Source organism: Aethalodelphis obliquidens, unplaced genomic scaffold (genome assembly GCF_003676395.1).
Source record: "Aethalodelphis obliquidens isolate GAN/ISIS:26980383/991018 unplaced genomic scaffold, ASM367639v1 scaffold11, whole genome shotgun sequence".
Lineage (NCBI taxonomy): Eukaryota > Metazoa > Chordata > Mammalia > Artiodactyla > Delphinidae > Aethalodelphis > Aethalodelphis obliquidens.
In genome coordinates this window covers 7,035,662-7,058,300 of record NW_020837955.1, presented here as the reverse complement: position 1 = coordinate 7,058,300, position 22,639 = coordinate 7,035,662, and the positions used below count along the sequence as shown (strand labels likewise).

General features: G+C 39.4%; 1 protein-coding gene across 3 annotated transcripts in view; it reads right to left on the bottom strand.

Moving 5' to 3' along the window:
- Positions 1-22,639, bottom strand: part of A1CF (APOBEC1 complementation factor) — a 73,956-nt gene that overhangs the window by 6,180 nt on the left and 45,137 nt on the right. For 2 of the 3 annotated variants that reach the window (XM_027113093.1, XM_027113096.1), the window contains exons 5-9: positions 18,002-18,240; positions 11,533-11,697; positions 8,373-8,470; positions 3,667-3,940; positions 1,518-1,723 (exon numbers count right to left, since the gene is read on the bottom strand). In XM_027113093.1, coding sequence (XP_026968894.1) covers positions 1,518-1,723; positions 3,667-3,940; positions 8,373-8,470; positions 11,533-11,697; positions 18,002-18,240 — 982 coding nt within the window. The remainder of the gene's footprint in view (positions 1-1,517; positions 1,724-3,666; positions 3,941-8,372; positions 8,471-11,532; positions 11,698-18,001; positions 18,241-22,639) is intronic. The other variant, XM_027113095.1, reaches the window with a different exon arrangement.

The following is a 22,639-nucleotide window of genomic DNA, read 5'->3' as shown; positions in this document are numbered from 1 at the left end:
GGATCTTCCCGGACCAGGGCTCAAACCCGTGTCCCCTGCATTGGCAGGTGGATTCTTAACCACTGTGCCACCAGTGAAGGCCCCATATATTACTATAAAGCATGACCAATTTCTAACCTGGATTTAATATAAAACCAGAGATCATTACTCATGCTATGGCAGTTCTTAGAACTATTACACAGAATTTATGACAATGATTATTTTTTATTTTCTAAAAATATTTCTGGGTATCCTAGTACTTTAATTAGGTTGTTTATTTTAGGTTTTAACCCAAGATAGATTGGATTGACTAGCTTTTGTGTTTTCTGAGCAAAGCTCCATCATGGCACTTACTAGATTTTATTGTAATTATTATGTGTCAGGATCCTCTCACTGGATTGCCGTGTGATTTTAGATGGCAAGGGTTGTGTTATATTCACTTTTCCATCCCCAGCACCTAGCACAATACTCGGTGCATAATGTGTGCCCCCCATATGGTTTTTGAACAGACACATGATTACTATTTACCACTCTGATAGGCATCCCTTAAAAAAGAATTGTATGGGGAGGGGTAGCAGAAACTGTAGATGAGCTAATTCGTATGTATAAGAAAGCCATTAATACACCAAAAACAAACAAAAAAACCCAGTCAAGATGAGATTTTAGAAAATCAAGTTTTCTACTTGATTGCAATCATAAGGCTACTCCCATAAATTTGGGGCTTATACCTTTGGGGTGGGAGTTGGGAATTTTCCTTTAGGATATGCAAACTGTCACTCTGAACAACTGGATATTGATTATTCAGCCAAAGTGTCTCTGCAGAGAGTCCAGCATGTACTGCATGTCCAGAGGGGACAGTGTAAGGGTTAACACAGATCCTGTTTTGTTTTATTTTTAACCCTGTTGTTCAGTTTCCGTACTGGAACAACTTTTATAACTTTTAACTTTCCGATAATAAAATCATAGCCTCATGCAGAAACATGGAAACTTAGAATTGTGAAGTGAAAGCAAAAAATTTACCTTAATGTTACTGCCCAAATACAGTCATTGTAGATGACTTGATTCGATATGGCTGATGGCATCTTATAGTTAATATGAGTAATGATACACCAGAGATAGCACAGTGTTTTCTCTTGGACACAGGGCTTCCAAGGAAAGATGTTCTAAATGATCTGTTCGTTCCCTGTCATGAGTGCTCTTCATTTGCCAACCAGCCTTGCTTCATTTTATTCTCATTTAAGGTATTGGTTGATCATTCCTGGTAGTGCTCAGAATCCTTGCATTTCAGTGGAAGATTACTTAAGATGTCAAATTTCATAATTTTAAAAAAAAGAGTCTAAAATGAAACAATTGTACTCAACACCCACTTTTCTCTCACAGTACATTATGTTGACTGGCCGCTATATCTATTTAATAAAACAAAACAAAACAGCAGCTAAAGTAGGGATCAAGTCAAATCCTTTGACAAGTGGTGAATGATGGTCTTTGGCCCAACTTATACAAACTATCCAAGCTATCTCTGGAATAACGTTACCTACCTGTGGAGCAAGTTTAATTCCTTGGGGTTTTAAAGTGACAGGATTCATTGGGGTGAGCTCCATCCCAGGCAAAAGATCATAGAGTTTGTCTTCTCTCTTGTCTCCTTTGACCTGGTATCCTCGACCCAGGCCTGTGTAAGCCAAATAGCCACGGCCGCCCAGTCCTCTCACTCCCGCAGCCCCTACAGGTACATTCATGTAAATTTCTAGGAATGTAAGAAGGCATTAAACCGAATCAAACCACCAGAAAATCACCCTGAATCTTACTGTAATGGAAAAGTTAGCCCAAGTCACATTGATTATTTCCTTGAAGACAGATAGAAAACTCCAGGATTCTAATGTAATGAAACTCAACATAAGATAGGGTTCACCACAGGTGTCCTTTTTTTTTTTTAACTGTCTGTAGAAGAAAGCAATACTATCAAAGCTATGGATAAGTACACGTGCAACTTTAAAGCTTTGGTACAGAGAAATTTTGCAATTTATCTCTTCAGTTAACCTTTCGTTGACGTTTTTCTGTAGACTAATAAATGTTGGGAAGGTATTTATTAAAACATCCCAGCATAATATGACCACATGTATTAAAATAAGTCTTGCCTTTTTGTCTTTGATCAGTAAATTAGAAATGAATTCTAGTTTCCCTAATATTCCATTCGTGATGGCCTGCTGGAAAACCAACATTTAGAAAATGTGTTTTAAAACTCACCATTTTCTCTCTTATATTCTATCAATGTGAGGCTTAAGTTTCCATTGAGTTTCATTAATAGATTCCTTTTGATTTTTTGTTTTGCCACATTGCTACTTTGATTTCCTATTGGTGGCATAAAGAGATAAAAAATTAAATTGATTACCCTTCATCCATGAATATCATTCATTGATTCCTTTCTTGTTATAAGACAGGTATTTTTTCCCTTGGAGTGAAGTTTGTTTTTTTCCTACATTACAACTGGTTGACAACTTATACTTAATGTAGGGATTGTTTAATGATGCGATTTTAGATTATAAATGTACAGTGTTTTAATGACATAATTATCAAACCTATAGACAGATCATCTTGAAGGAAATCCTGAAGATTTCTTTTACATTACAATTTTGGGTGGAGTATTATGAGTATGGAAATTTTAAGGCTGTTGAAGGCTAGAGTTCCTAGGATGGTCAATTCAGTTCTCCTGAAAAATAGTAAAACACAGTAAGATAATTGTTTTCACAGTAATCTGGACATGCCCCTTTGCTTCTAGTCAAACCCAAGAATAGAATTAAGTACACAGTTTGCTGTTGAATTGCTCAGACTGGTGTCATATTTGGCAGACAGATCTGAGATTCTGTAGGCATTGGTTCCTAGCAGAACCACTCTGAAGGATCCCATTAGGCAGAGACAAAACAGTTTCTTGAAAATAAAACATGCTTTCCTTATCTTTTACATTTTTTGAAATAACTGAGCTCAGAAAACTGCTTGAACATTTGGAATTCTCACAGGATTCAGCAGGAAAACGTGTTGTTTGGCAGTAAGATTGAGGTCGCGTTTTTTTTGTTTTTTATTTTTCTATTTGGACTTTACTATTTGTTTCCTGATATCCTGGAGAAACAAGTTGATTTCCTTAGTAATGTGGCTTTTTAGAAGGCATAGCACATATTTCTTGGGGGAGATCAGATGAGAGCATCTCATATATCTGTTAAATATATTTATGATGAATTGTGATTTATATATGGATGTGATGGCACTGACTCACCATCCAATACTCATGTGTCTTGATATTTGAGGTAACTGGTTTCCACTGAACCATACTGCTCTCAGTTGGAAGTTTTGTAATGAGTCACATATGACTCCAATAGTACAGTGATAAGGAAGAAACTAATCATTGTAGACCCGAGTTTTAGTTTGTACACATTTTATGGGCCCATGCAAAGATCAGATGTGTACATCAGACTCATTTATACTATGTTCCGACCAAGTTTTTTCAATAACCAGTTGTAATGTGAAAAAAGATTCATATGGAAGGAAAACTATTGATATAATATTTGATTTTCAATAAACAATTTTCCAGTTCTTGTCTCCCAGTGGACCCGTCCAATTTGTCTAAGGCTATTGCAATACAAAGCATTTGAAATCGCAGAGTTTTTTTCTAAGGCAAGAGCTGATTAATGTTACCTCTAACAGAAGGGGCTCTGATAATGGCCCTGTTGCCAAGATGTCCTTTGGTGGCTGGGAAATGAAGGCTGGGAATTGCTGTGTAGGCCTGGGGGGCATAGAAGACAGGAGCTCCAAGGTAGGCTGTGGTGGGATCATAAACATGGCCCAAGGAGTAGGTGTACTCTCCCTGAAGCATGGTGCCCCTTCCACCTGTTCCTCGGGTGTACCTAACATAACTATCCTTGTCCACTGGTTTGGCTAGGGTCACTTCGATGGGGGACCCATCCAGCACCTGTTTTAGACAGCAAGGAAAAAGCAATGTGAAAAGACATGAAGACAGCCAGGTGTGACTGAGCCCTAGTAACACGTCTCCTTCTAAGTGTTAGTCTAGTTGCTGCTGTGTTTACTGACTGTTTCACTTATATGTGTGAATGGAAAATATTGCCTCTCATATCAGTAAACAAAGGACGTTGCAGCCATTGAGCCATCACATTACATACTCCCCCAACGGTGATCCTGAGGAAACTCAGGATGTGAAAACACAGGATACTGGCCCAAGAGCGCTGAGGTGCATATCAAAGGAATGATTTCAATGAGCACAGACTCTTGCATCTTCCTATACATAGAAAGTGCTAAATTCCTTAACTTGAGATATCTGGCTTTCTTTAACTAACAGTAATCTTTTGGTGTTCCAACCACCTGGTCTTTGTTGCAAAAACTCCTACATATCCTGGCTCTTCTCTTCCCTCTTCGGAGCAATCCCTTAGAGCTATCTGAGAGGCTGTCTCCTGGGCTTGAAGTCCTCAGAATATCCACAGAATAAGACGTAATTCTCAACTTTTAGATTGTGCACTTTTTTCCATTGACATATGTATCTTATCTTTTCATAGGTTCTTGTTTTGTGTGCCAGCTGAGTTTTCCCTGAGTGGTTTGTTGGTAAATTGCATATAATCTATCAACAGGTTTGACAGTGAAAAATTGGCCACTGTCTATTGACATATTAGTTACAAATGTATTAAGTGAATACAGTTACTGAGACAGAGAATTATGTAATATTTATATGTGATATATATTTTTAATTATCTATTTATATAATTATTCTAAGAAATTTTAGGTTAATTATGGATGGAATATAATCTCCAGTACCTAGCACAGTGTAATGAAGATAAAAGGAAACCAATAAAAGATCTTACCAATTGTTAACACCTTGGCATGGGCAGCATATCAGGCCTTTCCAGCTGCCAGCCAGGTACGTGTCTTACTTCTTGGTGCAGTTATGCAATAGGTGAACTTTTACTGGAAGAGAAGTGAGGCTTAAAAGTGGGGCCCTACTTAAGAAAGAGGAATCATTGAGGGTACTGCATTGTCCCCTGTAGGCGCTTCCTTATGAAGCAACCTTTTGATCTGCTGAACAGCTGGGAGCTAACAAACAGGGATGGCAGGGCAGTACTGAAGTTTCTCAAGTCAGGCACTACTTAAAACTTGTCCTCAAGAATTGTTGAAGTGTTGTTTTCTGACACATGTTTCTGACATTTTGTAACCAGATCCGGATATTGAAGATAATGGCTGTGTGTGCATCTACAAGTGGGACTTGCTTTTACGTGCTGCTTGCATACACAAAAGATAAAGGTAGCTCTCAACAAATACTTGATAGATGGGTGAATTTCTTATCAAAGGGACAAGGTGTTTTGAGGAAACAGTTGGTGGCTCCTTTCAAATAAGAATGTCGTTTGTTATAAAGAAAAGAAGTGATGTAAAGCGTTCCTGCAAAAACTCCCTTTCACAGCAGCTCATGATTTCATGAGTGATTCAGTGGCTCCTGCATCACTGAAGTCTGCTGGACAAAATTTGTGCTTTATGGTCATCCTGATCATTTTGGTCAGCCTCTTGTTCCTAGTTACATGTATCTACCCTACTTTTTAGTAGCAGGAGTCAGTATCAAATATGTTAGATGGACCACATGGAGAGATAGAATTCAGCTCATACTCAACTCTATTATATTGATGTTGATGTAATTAGAAGAAACAGACTTGGAGTATTAAAGACCTTGGATGTAATTCTTTGTCTTCGGTCCTGTCTTGAGGAAGATAAGATACCCAGATAGGTCTCTGCTTATAGGAACTTCCATATCAAGAGATGTTTTTAATATTTTAACTGCAAAGTCAAATTTCTTACTGTAATAGAGTCTGTTCTGCATTACTCTGCCCCTCTAACCGTGTTTTAAACCCAGTACTGTATTTCACTTATTTGGTTTAGACGTTTCAAGATCTAGGACAATATCTTATTAACCTATATAGCCACAAGCCCAGCAAAATTTCTCTCACGTCATAGACATTCACAAGTATTTACAGAATAAGAGAATAATCACGTGCAAACTTCAATTCATCACCTTTCTTTCCAAATAGTTTTCTCTTCTTGACTCCCCTATCAGCCTTCTTCTGGTCTCCTATATTGAAAACCTATAATGACTCATCTTTATTTCTCACTGCTATATACAATCAGTTGCTTTATCCTTTGAATTCACCCCCCCATAGTCTTGTATAGAGATCTCTCCTACATTCCATTCCCACCCTTATTCAAGCCCTTATTTCTTCCCATTTGAGCGACTATAATAGTTTTTTAACTAGTTCCAATTACATCTCTCACTCTACTCTATGAAACTTCAATTCTTAAGAGGTTAATTTCCCTAAATTGTTAACATGATCATTACTCCACTGCACAAAAAAAACTTCAAAGCCTCACCTTGTCTAATAAATTAAATATAAATATCCATATGTATACTTAAAAACCTTCATAGTTCCTAGGCAAACTTACTTCTGATTTTCCCATACCACATTATAGTTAAATATTATTATAGTATTTAGTATATATATTTATAATTACACTGAATATGTATTTAACTACATAATACATGTATACATTGCTATAAAAATATCTAGCTCTAAATATATTAGCTGCAAAAATTGGAAACAATTTGAATACTTTTCTATTGTGATTATTCCAATGTAATTATTTAGCATTTAATTTATGATGATCCCTTCTCAGTAAGCATCATATGTCCCTCAAGAATGTTTTCAAATTGAGAAACTAATCTACAAACTGTTATCAAAGTAATAACATTGTTTTGATAATAAATATAATCATCAATGAAGAAGAAATAATGTTTTGCTTCATAGATATGCAATTAAATATACATTAATTTTTGCGCTGCAGTTTTCCTTTTGTGTTTTGGAGTCAGTACTTCCCCCACCCCCCACCAGGATTCAAACACTTCTGTAGGCTCATAAGCCCAGGCCCCACTGTTTCTGAAGGGCCTGTGCTGGGAGACCATTTATTTGCCCTCCAGATCCACTTCCCACTGGTCTCCAGCCTCCCAGCTCCGGGAGGGTGTTCTGCATGGCATCCTCTTCAGAGTCCTGGGCTGTCTGGATTTTGATTGGATTTGGCCAATGGAGAGGCCTGGCAGGAGGTTGGAGGGAGAGAAAACAGTGAGTTCAAGCTATTTCTTCTCTTGCCTCCCTCTCTGAGAGGTCGCCTTGGCCTGGACGTGTCCACTGGCCAAAGTTCATTACTTTTCTCAGAGACCTGCTCTTTAGAATCCTGTCTCCTTTAGATTTCCTGTTCCTTCTGTAGCCCCTTGTCCCCTTGGGTTCAGGAGTGGGTGAGCCCCAGTTTCCTGCACTGTCTCTTTTAATTCCCCTACCCCACACTCACATGTTTGTAATTAGTCCCTTTGCCAACTGTCTCCTATTAGGACTGACCGATGCAACGTCCAGCAGGTGAAACAGCCCTATGCGCATTAGGTTCGTAGCAAAGCAATCTACTTTTACTGTCTCCAATCGTATCTTGCTCTTTCCAAATTCTGTGCCTCTGTCTGAGACTACCTCTCCTTTTCCATGTTTTTTCTTTTGGAATTCTGCCCAACTTTCATGGCTTCTCTTAAATATTATCTTCTCATATCCATGAAGTTTTTCTGATTCTTTATGACCCACTCCTCTTTCCTTTGAACATTCTCACCACTTTTTTTTTTTTTTCTAAACAAAACTTATCTGGCTGGACTTTGCAAAAGTTCTGCACACTTGTCTTAATCTTACAGCTGACTTTTAGCCCTTTGATAAACATCTTTGGTTTGATCCTTTTTGTATCCCAAACATTATTTAGCATGATAAGTGGTCTACAAAAGCCTTTTAATGTTTATTGGAGTAATAAGTAAATATTATATTGGTTTCTATATACAAATCAGAAGTAAGGATATAGTATTTGAGTTTTCCCCAGACCTTACTCTTGGCAAGGGGAAGAGATTCCAAGGCCTCCAGAGTTTGGAAGATCAAACTCTGAGGGCAAAATGATAACCTTAACATCTTTTTAGATTATCAGCCTCCAAAATCCTGCACTACAAAGGTGATAGTTTCTTTGAAATAGAGAAAACTGAATTGGCAAAAACACCTTGGGATAATCCACTCCAACTCTCTCTTTGTAAAGAAATTGAGGGCCAATGATATGCCCAAATCAGCCAAAATTAGAGATAGAATTGGACATATGAGCCACATCTCCATTGTATTTTCCATCACTTCTCTTTTGTTCATCTTAGATGGATTGAGGCAGCCATGTCAGAGATGGAGGAAGGCTGAGTGAGAAGGACTTACAGGACTGTTCCCTTGAATAAAACTTCCACACCAAACTTTGATGGAACCTGTACATATTTTTTCTTTGTCCTACATTACCTTCCCATTTAAAGCTTTCATAGCCTCCACCGCATCTTCTCTGTTAGTGAAGTGCACGAAAGCATAGTCTCGGATTTTCTTTACCCTCTCCACAGCACCTGGAAGCAGATTGGAAGTAGCCCCATTAGCAAACCTGAGATAGCATTGAACATGATATATTTAAGCATTTGGCTTCCAAGAATATTTTATCCTTTTTTTTTGGAGACTCTATTTAAGTAAGGAGGTCATTGAAAATATTTCCTGTGTCCAGGTTTAAAATTCTGCACATTCAACAGAATATTTTTTTCTAATTTTTAAATAATACTTATATTCTGCCTTATTATAATTTGTTGTGGATTTGTGTTTCCACTTCCTAGATTATAAGATCTTTGAGGGTAGGAATGGTATCTTGTTTTGTATATTATATAATATAAAAGATAGTAACTTATACATGGTAAAATATTATTGAGTTGAATTCAATTATTGGTCATATTATAAATATATATTTAGGTAATTACCTTTTAAATTTTATGGCTTTTTCCCCAGAAAAATACCTTGTCTCTTTTGATTTATATAATAAAAAGTGTTAGAGTTAGGAGAGACTTTAGTAATAATTTAATTTTTAATTCATTTTACCTTAATCTATTTATTTTTAACTTAATGATTTGGAATGTAAGGTTCTGATAAGGTATGCAAGATTTATGAGTTCACATAGCTAGGAACTAGAACTCAGATCTCCCATCTGCTTATCTCTTACTCTCTTGATCAAAACAAACAAACAAAAAATAGTTTGTGAAAGAACATCTGAAAACCAAGATAGTTCCTTATGATGCTGTTCATAATATCTAAAAGTTGGAAACAATGTAGATATCTACTAATTCTACCTTGAGGTATCTCTTTTACAGAAGCATTCACACATATGCAAAAAGATCATGCATAGAGGTATTAATTATACGTCAGTTGAAATAGCAAAAATAAAACAATGTCCAATTTCATGAGAGTGATTAAATTTGGTATATTCTTTTATTTTTTTTTTTTTGCGGTATGCGGGCCTCTCACTGTTGTGGCCTCTCTCGTTGCGGAGCACAGGCTCTGGACGCGCAGGCTCAGCGGCCATGGCTTACGGGCCCAGCCGCTCCGCGGCATGTGGGATCTTCCCGGACCGGGGCGCGAACCCATGTCCCCTGCATCAGCAGGCGGACTCTCAACCACTGCGCCACCAGGGAAGCCCTATTCTTATTAAATAGCACTAAGGAGTCTTTAAAGAGAACAAATAGCCCTATATATACATGGAAAGATTCAGGGCCTGTTGTTAAATTTAAAAATTTACAAAAAAATAAGTATAATATCATAGCATTTATGTTTTTAAAAATCCCACCTGGCATACATGTGCACATAAATATGAATACACACACACACACAGAAAGAGGACTGGAAGGACAAATATCAGACCATTAGTAGGGGTTACTTCAGGAATGGGGAGAAGGGTTGGGGAGAAGACAGGGGACTTTGATATTTTAATTTATATTCTCCAGTATTCTACAAATATTAACAAGGCTTATTTATATTATTCGTGTAATAAAAAAATAACAAATCAAACTATCCTGTTTTTATGTAGAGGGATTGCTGAATATGTTGATGGTAACGTGTAAAAATAAAGTTCTACTGAGATGGTTGAGCTTTATATTTACATTTTATTATGAAATGTTGCTTACTCAATTTTAAAAATAGAACTTTTGCCTAGAGTGAAGGTAAGATGGAAACTTGTTTAACGTTAACCTGTTAGTTTAGCATGTAAATTACCACCTTTTAGTTAATAGTCTCTTGGGTATATCTTGAGAGAACAGGTTTTCTCCTATCTTTAGTTTCCAGAGACAACCTAGGATGGGACCCCATGCCAGGGAGGACCAGAAGAGAAGAGAGAAGTCCTCCTTTTCCCCTCTCCCTGTCAAAGTTCAGTTATCTACCCTCTTAGGTTCAAGGTCACAAAGGCAATTAGGCTTCTACTCTATCATGTGGTTCAATGGCTATAAACTGTCTTCCTTTGCAATAATAGTAGGGTCCTAATGGAAGGATAATTTAAAAATATTGCAGTACTTCTCTCTCACCCCTCAGCATTCAACCCATGACTTCTTATGATAGTGGTTGTACAGAGCAAAATGGTCTGGCTAAGCTGAAAATAAATAAAGGTATTTGAGACCATGAATCATGAGACATGTGATTAACCGAACTTCTAACCTGGTCCCTTTATTCCTTCAGTGTCAAGTGGGGTAATTAGTGTGACTTAACCTTATGGCTTATCTTGGAAATTAAGTAAAATGTGGGCCAATGAGGACCTTTACCTTTCCAGTGTTTGCCCCATTCATCCTCCAGTGCCATCCTCCACCCAGGCTCCACTGTTAGCTCCCAGAGGCATTTTGGTATTGTCTTTACCCTAGATCCTACCTAGTGTTTTGTACACAGGGGCTGTAACCGAGTAGGGCCCTCTGGGGCCCCCAGGCACTGAAACCTAGTGGGACCTGGGCACAGAGGATGAGCAAATATTATCAGCCAATTCACACTCCAACTCCTATCATTCACATTAGTTAGGTGGCACTTCAGATGATAATGGATTTTGATGTTCTCAAATTCTGCTTGTAGATATTGAAATCAGCTTGCATTTTTGAACAGTAATGTCCAGCCACACATGCTTTTGCAAATCTTTTTTTTTCTTTAACTTTATTTTATTTATTTATTTTTGGCTGTGTTGGGTTTTTGTTGCTGTGCGCGGGCTTTCTCTAGTTGCGGCTAGCAGGGGCTACTCTTTGTTGCGGTGCACGGACTTCTCACTGCAGTGGCTTTTCTTGTTGCAGAGCATGGGCTCTAGGCACATGGGCTTCAGTAGTTATGGCATGCGGGCTCAGTAGTTGTGGCTCACAGGCTCTAGAGCACAGGCTCAGTAGTGGTGGTGCGCGGGCTCAGTTGTGGTGTGTGGGCTCAGTAGTTGTGGCACGCAGGCTCAGTAGTTGTGGTGCATGGGTTTAGTTGCTCTGCAGCATGTGGGATATTCCCAGACCAGGGATAGAACCCGTGTCCCCTGCATCGGCAGGCGGACTCCCAACCACTGCGCCACCAGGGAAGCCCAAGCATAAGTGTTTTTAAAGAATGTTTTGAAAAAGTAATGTTGTCTGGTATGTCCTACCTGGTTTAATATTGTTGAATTCTTTCTCAATCATCTCTTCAGAGGTAGACAGCATTAGGTTTCTTACATATAGGATTTTCACGGAAGACATTGTGTCTTCATCAACTTCTACTTCTGGTTCTGCCCAGTCTACTGCAATAGGATGTCCCCATAACTGAATTCTTCCTGTTGAGAAAGATCACAAGTACGATTAATTATATAGAAATTAGGACATCATCTCAGTTCATACTAATGGACTTTTAAATTGAACCTTGAGGTCTTGATTGAGCAAGAAGACTAATATTAAAAGAGGTGATTATTGATTTTAAGAGACATTTCAAATAAGACCTGGCTAGAAGGGAGTTCTGTATGACAAGAGGCTTATTATAATGATAGGGTATAAACGGAACTCGAACGTGGTTTAGGAAAAGAATAGATTTAGGGCTCAGACATAGAGTCTAGCTTCCTGAAGCATTAGAAAGGTCATTAGGAAGTATATCTGCTGCGGTTGGAATCTGAGTGATTAGGTACCACCACTGAGCCGTCCAAAAATGGTGCTTGTGAAGGGTGGGTAGGGCTCAGGTACCCCTAGTTTCTTTTCGGTCGCTTACACTCGGTCAGAGCTCTGATCAAATATATTCCCTCCTAATTCTCGCTTTGTCAGAACATAGACAACTCAGAAATCTGGAGAAAAAGTTATTATTATTTTCCAAATTAAGACAAAGAGCAATGAAGAGTCTATGATGGGAAACTGAACTCATCTTGAAAGGGTAGCTGTTATCCATGACTACATATATATTTATATTCCTATATAACTGCAATTTATTGAGTGTCTTGCACTCCACTGTGTGTTTCTCATATTCTCTCAGTCATAGTAACTCTGTGGGGAGGGGAATGACTTTACCAATTTTACAGAAGAGGAAATGAGCTTTTGAGAGGATACCTTACCCAGATCTATTTCACTTCTCCACTGCTCCCTTTTGTTTTTTGTTACTCAACCCCTGTACCCCTCCCTACACAGTACAGATCCATGTTGAAGTGATGAGAGGAGGGTGAGGGTCAACTCAATTTCTTAATTTGATTGGAAATGTTTAAATATTACACAAGAGGCAAGTATTTTTAATCAAAATGCATCTTTTTATTCCTTAAAAAACAGTCAGTTGGGGCTTCCCTGGTGGCGCAGTGGTTGAGAGTCCACCTGCTGATGCAGGGGACATGGGTTCGTGCCCCAGTCCGGAAAGATCCCACATGCCGCGGAGCGGCTGGGCCCGTGAGCCATGGCCACTGAGCCTGCGCGTCCGGAGCCTGTGCTCCGCAACGGGAGAGGCCACAACAGTGAGAGGCCCGTGTACCGCAAAAAACAAACAAACAAAAACCAGTCAGTGAAAGCATCTGTGGCATTGACATTCTAAAACTCAAACAAAGGATAGATGCATCCTAATGAGTTAGCGAATCCCAGTGAGTTAGCGGGAGGCTGGCTCCTGCTATCCCAGTTGGCTGGCTACCTTGTTCTGCCTTGTAGCCCAGCCGATAGTTTTCTCCATCACTCTTTTCCCCCTCCTTTCCACTCCCCTTCTACATCTCCTTTCCTTTTTATTCCATTCCCTTCCTTTCTATGCTTTACATAGACTTTACTAAGGGTCTTATCCCAAAAACCCTAAGGCTCCCAGGTGACTCTGGTTTCCGTAGCTCAGTGGTTCTCAATCTTGGCCCCACAGTAGAAGAGCTTACAAAAATATGGATTCCACTGTGTGTGCTGGACTCAGGTCCTTTCTACCTGCAAGAATAGACTGTTAAATTTTCAGAATTTTGTGAGTCAATTGATGTCACCTTGGTGGCTTGAAATGAGCCACAGTGGGAGCGTTAACAGTATAGAAATCCAAAAATATTACAAATCAGTGCTTTTGATTTTCCCCCGGGAATCGTCTCATCACTGACCTCTGGACCCTCTTTTCCAATTCTGATTTAAGTGGTCTAGGCCTCAGGATTTTGAAAAGCACCTCAGTTAATTCAGCCAAAATTGAGAACACTGTTCTAGCCCATTGGCTTTTGCCTTTCCAGACTGGGACCACGGTAAGTCATTCACAGGCCTGAAGATTGGAAAAGGTTAAAGTGGATAGAAGTGAGAGGAGGTGCAGGGAGTAGTGATTTCCATAAACATCCCTGTGAAAGTCAGTGTTGGAAAGTGATTTGTGAACTTGAGCTTTGAAGTCAGACAAGTTCAAATATCAGATTAATGATCCTGGCTAGGAAACAACCTTTCTAAGCATCAGTTTCCTCATCTGTAAAATGGGGCTAATAAAAGTACCTGCTTCTCAGGGTTGTTGTGAAGACAAAAGAAGGTGATGCCTTAATGCATATATGAGGAATCTAGGAAAATGCTACAGATGAACCTATATGCAAAGCAGAAATAGAGACATAGACGTAGAGCACAAATGTATGGACACAAAACGGGGAAAAGGGGGGTGGGATGAACTGGGAGATTGGGATTGACATATATACACTACTATGTGTAAAATAGATAGCTAATGAGAACCTACTGTACAGCACAGGGAACTCTACTCTGTGCTCTGTGGTGATTTAAATGGGAAGGAAATCCAAAAAGGAGGGGATGTAGGTATACATATAGCTAATTCACTTTGCTGTACAGCAGAAACTAACACAACATTGTAAAGCAACTATACGGCAATAAAAATTTTTAAAAACCCACCTATTTAAAACTTTAAAAAAAAAGGGACTTAATTTATCGCTTTTAGATGATAATTCAATAATGTACATTCCTCTTGAGTATTTTTGATCTATTTTTTGGGATGTATAGTTTCCTCAGAATATGCATTCTTTGTGTCCAATGTGAATAGTGTCACTCACTCAAATTAGGTATGATTTTTTTTAGAACTTTGTCATTTAGAAGAAAGCAAATTACATTGTAGACGCAATAAATGTTTCCATACTGAGTGGTTCCCCAGGTGTTGCTATTTGCTTCCCATGCAGGTGAGTGGCTAGTGTCATTAGCTGATAGATTTAGCAGTGGATCACAAAATTTGGCTACACAACAGAATTATCTGGAAAACTTAAAATATCAGTGCTCCAACGCCGCCCCCCAGAGAAGCAGATTCAATTGATTAGAGGTTGATTTGGGCACTGGTATTGTTTAAAAATCTCTTCAGATGATTCAAATCTGTAGCCCACCATGGGCCACCCTTGATTTAGATGATCAGATCTCAAACTTGTGGTCTCAGGGGCAGTTGCATCCTGGGAACTTGTTATAAATGCAAATGATCAGACCCCATACCACACCTACTGAATCAGGAGCTCTGGGGTTGGGGGCCCCAGCAATCTATGCCTTAACAAGCCCTCCAGGTGATTCTGATGGAGGTTAAGATTGCAAACCACTGTTGGAACTTGTTTTCAGAGTATCCTTAGAATGCTTTGATAATGCCTGAACTGGATGCATCAACTTTGATCTACGTACACCTCAGTAAAGATGCAATGTCAAGCGGGAGCTTCCACTGTTGGAGGAGGTAGGTGGTGGGAGGCAATATACCACTTTAGACCACAATTTTCTCTCTGTCTTCAAGTCTGGATCAATTAAGAAGGAAAAGCTTCTTGTGGTCCTTGCTTATCACGTTTCTTAAAGCTCTCCTTGTCCATTCAAACTGGGGTCTCCAGAGGATTGCCCATTACTGAAATCCTGTGTTGTTGCTTAATCTATGGTGAGGTCATAGGTAGATGTCCAAATGGGTAATAGATTTTACTCTCAGGCTTCGGTAGAAAGGAAGCAGTTTGCTCTGGCTGGCTTACTCACCGCCTCTTGTTAATCTGCTGATGAGGCAGTCTGACTGAACTACAGCGGACTGAAACTCAACCAGCTGAGGCCAACTTAAAGGGCAACAAGCAAAGTGGGCGGGGCTGCCTCACATCACGATGAGGATGAGAAAATGCCTGGGGAGAGTGAGGCAGCTTATATATTGCTGCGTCCTGGCCAGAGCATCCGTAGGGAGAACTCAGGATCTTGGGTGGAAGCATAACACGGTGCTTGAGAATTCTTGCCGCCTAGCTGCTCAGCCTTGCCCGGCCTAGTCAGTTCAACTCAGGTAAAGAGAAGCTCTTTCTGTGGGTCAGTGTGCTGTTTTCTTTGAAGAAGGGAAGCTGACAGGAAGTTTTAATTCCCTAGGAACACTGATTGTCCGGCTGCTGAAAACTCTCTCTCCCATTTTGGACCCTCTTTCACTGCCATCCTCCCCCATCCCCCAAATGATTGTACGTATTTGTTTTTACAGGTAATGAAGGAGGAAAATGATTAATGTGGGGTGGAATAGTGAAGCTGGTTTCTCAGTGAAGTGGTGGCTAAGCTGGGGCTTTGAATGCCGTGAGTCAGTAGAGACGGGGAGGGGCAGGTCATTTTAGGAGGGGATATAGCCTTCGAAATAAAGGATACAAAAAACGAGCATGGTGTTGTCTAGGCCACTGAGTTTGTCCTGATAGAAAGGAGGGTGTTTATCGTGAAAAAGAAGGTCCAAATTGTTTGAAAAGAACTGGGGCCCCGAGTGAAAGGCCTTGAATGACGAGCTCAGAGGTTTATGCTTTATCTCATATGCAGCAGCAAGATGGTGAATATTTTTGAACTAATGAGTGAGTGACATCATTCAGCCTCTTAACAAGGAGAGACTGAATTTCTACTATTTGGAAGAACTTGTGGAAAGGATGATATGTTATTTTAGGAACACTACTCTGGTGGTAATGTTTAGGATGGAGTAGGTGGGGGAGGTGGGGGGCTAGGGGCATCAAAGAGAAAGCAGAGCTGGGAGAATACTTAGGAGACCTTGAAAAAAAATAATCCAAGGTTGGGAATATATGTGTTTAGCCTACAGTGATGACCTGAGAACAAGATGGATAGGAGGCACTTTTCGAAGGCAGAATTGTTGATGTTGAAGAGGACAGCAAAATATTAAGTTCAGGTCACTGAGAGGCTAAGTAAGCAGCGTGGGGAGTTCTAGTGATTCTATGCACCTGTGAATCAGGCGACTTGACCGCTTGGGTAGTGAAGAAGTAGTGAATGGAAGCTTCCCCATTAAAAATATCCACCTCAGATCAAAACATTTTTACTGTCAAAATTTTAAATATTGAATTCATCTTCCCTAGTCTTTGCAAAATTTCTCTTTCCTATGTTTTATAGCAATACTATTACACATGTATAAAATATATTAATAATATTATATTGAATCTAAAAAATATCCACCTCTCAATAGATTCAGCCATTTTGGGGGATATCTCATTTTTTCACTTTAAGCTGCCTTCATGAAAATATTATTAAAACATATTCCCCAAGCTCAGAAGCCATCTTTCAATTTTGAAACTTTCTGGAGGGCTACTCCTATTGGTTTTATTTTAAAAAATAAAAATAAATGTAGGTGTTTTTGTTGCTGTTTTGCTTTGCTTTAGATTCTGGTGACTTCCACAGTGCTTAAGAGAATCCTTGATTCCAGTGTGTTCAATATGCCATTCTTGACATACTTATCATTTTAATATTCATTTTAATACCTTTGTGTAAGTTTGGGAAATATTTTATAACAAGCACAGGACTTTCAATAATTTTTCCTAAGTTGATCTTAGTGGGGCAGTGTCTTGGTGGAGTCTTCTAAACCCAGGAATTTATGGCTGTTGACCAAATAGGACCTACCTCGTGGTTGTAGCATCTAACTAAGGTGTCTTTCTATGGAAAGCTATTATTTCTATTACCTAAAATTAGACAAATTATTAGACACTAGGAAGTTATAATAAAAGTACGTCATTTTGGGCTTCCCTAGTGGCGCAGTGGTTGGGAGTCTGCCTGCCGATGCAGGGGACACGGGTTCCTGCCCCGGTCCGGGAGGATCCCACGTGCCGCGGAGCGGCTGGGCTCGTGGGCCATGGCTGCTGAGCCTGCGCGTCCGGAGCCTGCGCGTCAGGAGCCTGTGCTCCGCAACGGGAGAGGCCGCAGCAGTGGGAGGCCCGCGTACCGCAAAAAAAAAAAAAAAAAAAAAAACACGTCATTTTAATTGTCATTGGGATAATGTATCACTTGCATATTTATTATTTCTACATTATAATGGATAACATATACCCTATTTCTAATAAGCCTGATAACAAAAACTATATACAAAGATAACTGTTGACTGATAAATTTACTTCTAAGGAGATTCTTCAGTTTAAAGATTCAGTATAGGGTTGCTATAACTTCAAGTTCTGGATTTCTCCTGTGCAATATACATTGGATTTAATGCACGAAGTGAATAGTTTTCAGAACCCAATCTGTGAAAACTTCAGGGAACTGAATCAACTGTGAGATAAATAAGAAAGACCGAGAGTTTAAAAAATGTAACATAACCAGAGATAAAGAGCAAAAAAAAAACCGAACAACAGGCTTCTGTTTCCTTTGCTAAGGAGCACAGCAGCCTGAGGCAGGCAGGACGGGAGTGGAGAAGTCCCCTCTTTGAGGAGAGGTCCTAACCTGGCAGAAGCTTCCTCCGGGCCATGGCAGCTGCCCGATGATTCTCATACTCCACGAAAGCAAAGCCCCGGTTTTTGGTTTTATCGGCAGCACTTGGGTAGACAATGACATCCACAACTCCTTCGGTGACCTTTTTCATCTCTGATAAGATTTCTTCTCTCTTTTTGGTTTTTGGGATTCCCCCAACAAATAATCGGCAGTTGTCCACGCTGGCACAAACCCCTAACAGACGCCCATTTCTGCGAAAACAGCAGGGATTTTGATTGGGGAGAGTCCTTGCTTGATTAAGGTTTAAGACGGAAAATGAAAATATATATTGAAATTGAAAATATCAGGCCGGGACCTGATATGACCTGTGGATATGGAACGTTTGGTCGTCTTAGTGTTTAAACTGGTTTTGGAAAGTGGTAGCTGCTTTTGAGAAACTGGAAGTTCTGTCAACCTCGGTTCTGCATTTTTAAAGAAAAAAAATAGTTGAAACTGAGTTGCGTCTGCTGTTTTTAGAGTATATGTAGATTCACTAGTTGTTTTGAATCCTCGACACTCTCTAATACATCGTCAATCCTGAGGTCTTTACACCTGGCTCAATGTACTCTTGTATCCTGCCCTGGAGGTATCTGAGGTTGCAACCCCTGGTGCTCCCTTTTTTTCCAACCAAATAGAGAAGCTATTCTGACATGATCATTATTAAAGATAGTCCCTTATACAGAACAGAGTTTCACATATTATTTGGCCGACACAAGGAGCCCGTGAGATGGGCAGAATAGGTATTGTTTCCATTTTACAGTTGAAGAGCTTGAGACTCCAAGATATTAAGTGACTTGCTTAAGATTTTGTGGATTTTGAGAGTTAAAATTGGCCTCTGGATTCAGTTTAATCCCCGTTTCTTCCACTGTGCAGTGTTGCTTATCAGCCAGTTGGTGGATACCTTCGTTGGCAAGGTGTAGGTTGGTTCAGCTTTTCTGGGGGACATGTGGGAAAATGTATCAAAAGTCTTAGGTGTGCGTAACCTTTGGCCAAATAATGCCCCTCTAGGGGAGTGTCCTTAGAAATAAAGATGAGCATCAGCATCTTTGTGTAAGGTTATTCGCTGCTACTATTTACAATAGCTCCCAAATTGGAAATGAGCAAAATAGTCCACCGTGCAGGACTGGTTTAATGTATCTCAGCTGAGGTGACTGACTCTGGGGCTGGACATTTCCTCATTGTATACCGTGGTATGTTTGTCATCCCTGGTTCTTGACCACTAAATGCCAAGTGCCACCTGTTAGGTCATCCAAGAATGCCTCTTCATCTTTCTCTATGTCCCTTAGGGGGACAATATTGCTCCTGGCTGGGATGCACTGGTATATAAAAGATGAGTGTTCATAACATAGGATGCTCTGTGGTCAATAAACATAGTAACATAGGAGAATAAACATAGTAACGTAGGAGAGTATTTGATGGTTGAAAATACCAGTTCACACTATGCTGCTGGGTTTTAAAAAAAATGTAAAATGAGTATATGAGAAAGCCATTTTGATTAAAACTGTAGAAAATCTAGAAAGACTATTAAAAATTCAACATGGTGATTCTCTTTAGGCAATAGGGTAATGAAGGAACGGTTTGAACTTTTATTACTGTTTTTTGGCTGTTTTTGTGTGTTGTGTATTAGGCCATGTGACTTTTGTAATAACTCAAAGTTATTAAAAATGGGTAAAGTTTGCTTAACAGAAACCACTCATTCCTCCTGAATAAAAAGTGCTCAGCCAGGTGAGTGGGAGATTGCTCTGATTTCTCGGAACTAGTGGCTCTCAGCTGTGTGGCAGGTGTTCTCACCCAGGTTGCACCCTGTCCCAGTTGTCTTCTGTGCTTTGTTGAAGAACTAAGGACCACATATCAGATATGTAACAGGTCCATCTCCGTTTGTTGAACATTGTCCTAACAATGTGTTTTTTCTGGGGGGAGGGAAGGGTCGATAAAGTGATCTTTCAGGGTTTTTTTTTCTTTTTTAACTTAAACCTTTTGTTCCAAGATACTATTTATTTAGAAGTTTATATTTTTGATCATTCGGGGGCCGGTCAGTTACCAGTAGGGGGCACCTGGAGCCTCCATATCCTGTTTTTAAATCTATGTGATTTGTCAGCAAATCCCAGAATTGCTTGGAGACGAAAAACTCTCTCTCAAAAGCTGAGGGCATGACTTTAATGTCGCCAGAAGCCAGGCATTTAGACGATGCTCAGTGGATATTTGATGACGAGGAGGATATGACACCTGTGGGTCTTTTCCGGCTAAGAACCTTATCTATCCCCTCAGAGACAGTGGCTAAAAACAAACCAAAGGTTTGTTAACAAGAAGAGGTAACAAACAAACCTCTTCTCTACAAGAAAGGTTCTCTCTCTGACAACATCCAAGGCAGAGTGGAGGTAGGTAAGGTTGGCCCTGGGGTGTCTATTCTGCTATTTCACATTCCATTTATCCTACTCATTAAAATCCAAAGTCACTCTGTACCTTCACCTTGCTTCTGGCATCCAACCTGAACTTTAACTGGAATTTTGGCCACCAACTTTCTCTTTCCAAATGCTTTGTCATATTTTTCCTCTTCCTTTTCTGCACCCTCCTGCCATCATCATAACCATCAGCAAACATTTATAGAGCATCTGATATGTGTCAGGCACTGAGCTTTACCTGCATTATCTCTTTTATTTTTCCTAATCCCCTCCATGAGGTAGGTATATTTTTGTCTCTATTTTATAGATGAAGACATTGAAATTCACAGAGAGGATACTATTACTTTTTAATGGCTTGTGTTCATTGTTCATACCCCATCTATTTTCAGAAAGTCTTGACAGGCTCCAGTGTGTAACAATGTATTAAGTAGATTCAGCGAACTTTGTTGATTCCCTACAGAAACAATTCTACATCCATCCCAACTTAAAAGCTATTTTGAGAATAACCTTTGGTATTAAGATGTTTAGTTTCTATGAAAGACCAAGGAATGGAGAATCTTCTAATTCCTGAAAACATCACTAATATATCTTAATATAGCTTTTTATAGCCCTTTCTAAAATAACAGTATATATTATTTCATATGATGGATGTTCGGAATAACTCTGTGTGATCAGGTGATAATATAAAACGGATGCTGAAAGAGGTCAAAGGATTTGTCCAAAGGAACCTGGGCTAGACCTCTGGTCTCCTGATTCTCATACCAAAAAATTTTCCATATATCAGAGCTCTTTTGGATCCATGGTGGCATGTGTGGAAGGGGAGCCTCCTTTATGTTTTTTCCAAGAATCTGTTCCAGAATCCAATCCTGGTACTGAATGACTAGGCTACTAGTAGTTGCCAAGTCCAATCAATCTTTTCATGCCTAAGGGGCTTAAGAAAAATGACCCAGTAGTTGACTGACTACAGAATTACAAGGATAATGCAGGACTTATTTTGAACCTATAGGAAGTGAGAGAAAACTAATGACAGGAAATCTACTCTCTCTGTATTCATTTAATTTAAGATTCCCTCAGTTTTAAAGTGCATCTCTATTACAGGAAGAAAATATAGGTGAAAGACTGCATCTCAGAATTAATGAATGTGCTAATATGTAAGAGTTCTATCACTTATTGACGTATTACTATGTTCCAAACACTAAGCTAAACATATTGAAATCTTGATAACATCCCCATAATAAACCTATGAAATAAGTATTATTATTCCCACTTTATAGATGAGGAAATTGAGGCTCAGAGAGGTCAAGTCACTTTTTGACACTCAGCTGAGGCCCATCTGACCCCAAGCTATTGCTTTTTCATCTAACACACTAATCTTTCTTCCACGTGGCCCTGGGCTTCCTTAAGAAAGGATTTATGGCAGTTCCCTCTGGTTTAGAGTTTAGAACGTAGATAATTTCATGTATTGTCAATTTATAAAAAACAGTTATTGATTGTATAGGGTCAGTTATGTCCTGGAACCCTGTGCTAATCCCATGGTTTCAAATATTGCCTATATTTGGCTGACCCCCAAATTTACGTTCCAATCGTGACCATTCTCCTGACTCCAATATCATACAATCACCTCCTCAGCAACTCCCCTGGGACGTCTAATGTGCATCTCAAATGTAAATTGTCCCAAACAGAGCTCTTCATGTTTTCCTGTTATTCTCCCAGCCTTTTCCATCTATGACACTATCACATCCACACATACTTGGACCAAAATCCTACTTTTCCTCCCTAAATTATAAATCCACTCACACTCTAAATCCAATATTTAGCCAGTCTTGTCTATTCAACCTCCAAAATATATCACACATCTGACTTTTTACCACCTTTACCACTAACCCCTTATGCAAGCACCACCGTCTCCCATCTAGTTCTAGACACAGCAGCAGCCTTTGAACTGCCTTCCCTCTTTCAGTCCTTACCCTGCTACAGTCCATTCTTCACTTAGTAGTCAGAGGAATGGAATGTTGTAAAAAAGCATGAATCTAATTAAAACTTCCTGTAATTTCCCCTTTTTTTTTTAGAATAAAATCCGAATTCTTAATGATGAAATATAAGACTCCCCAACTGTATTGCCTTCACCCCTCCTCTCTTTACTCTGTTCCGAAGGCTGGCTTTCTTTCTGTTCCTTTAACACATCATGCTTATTCTCATTTTGAGACCT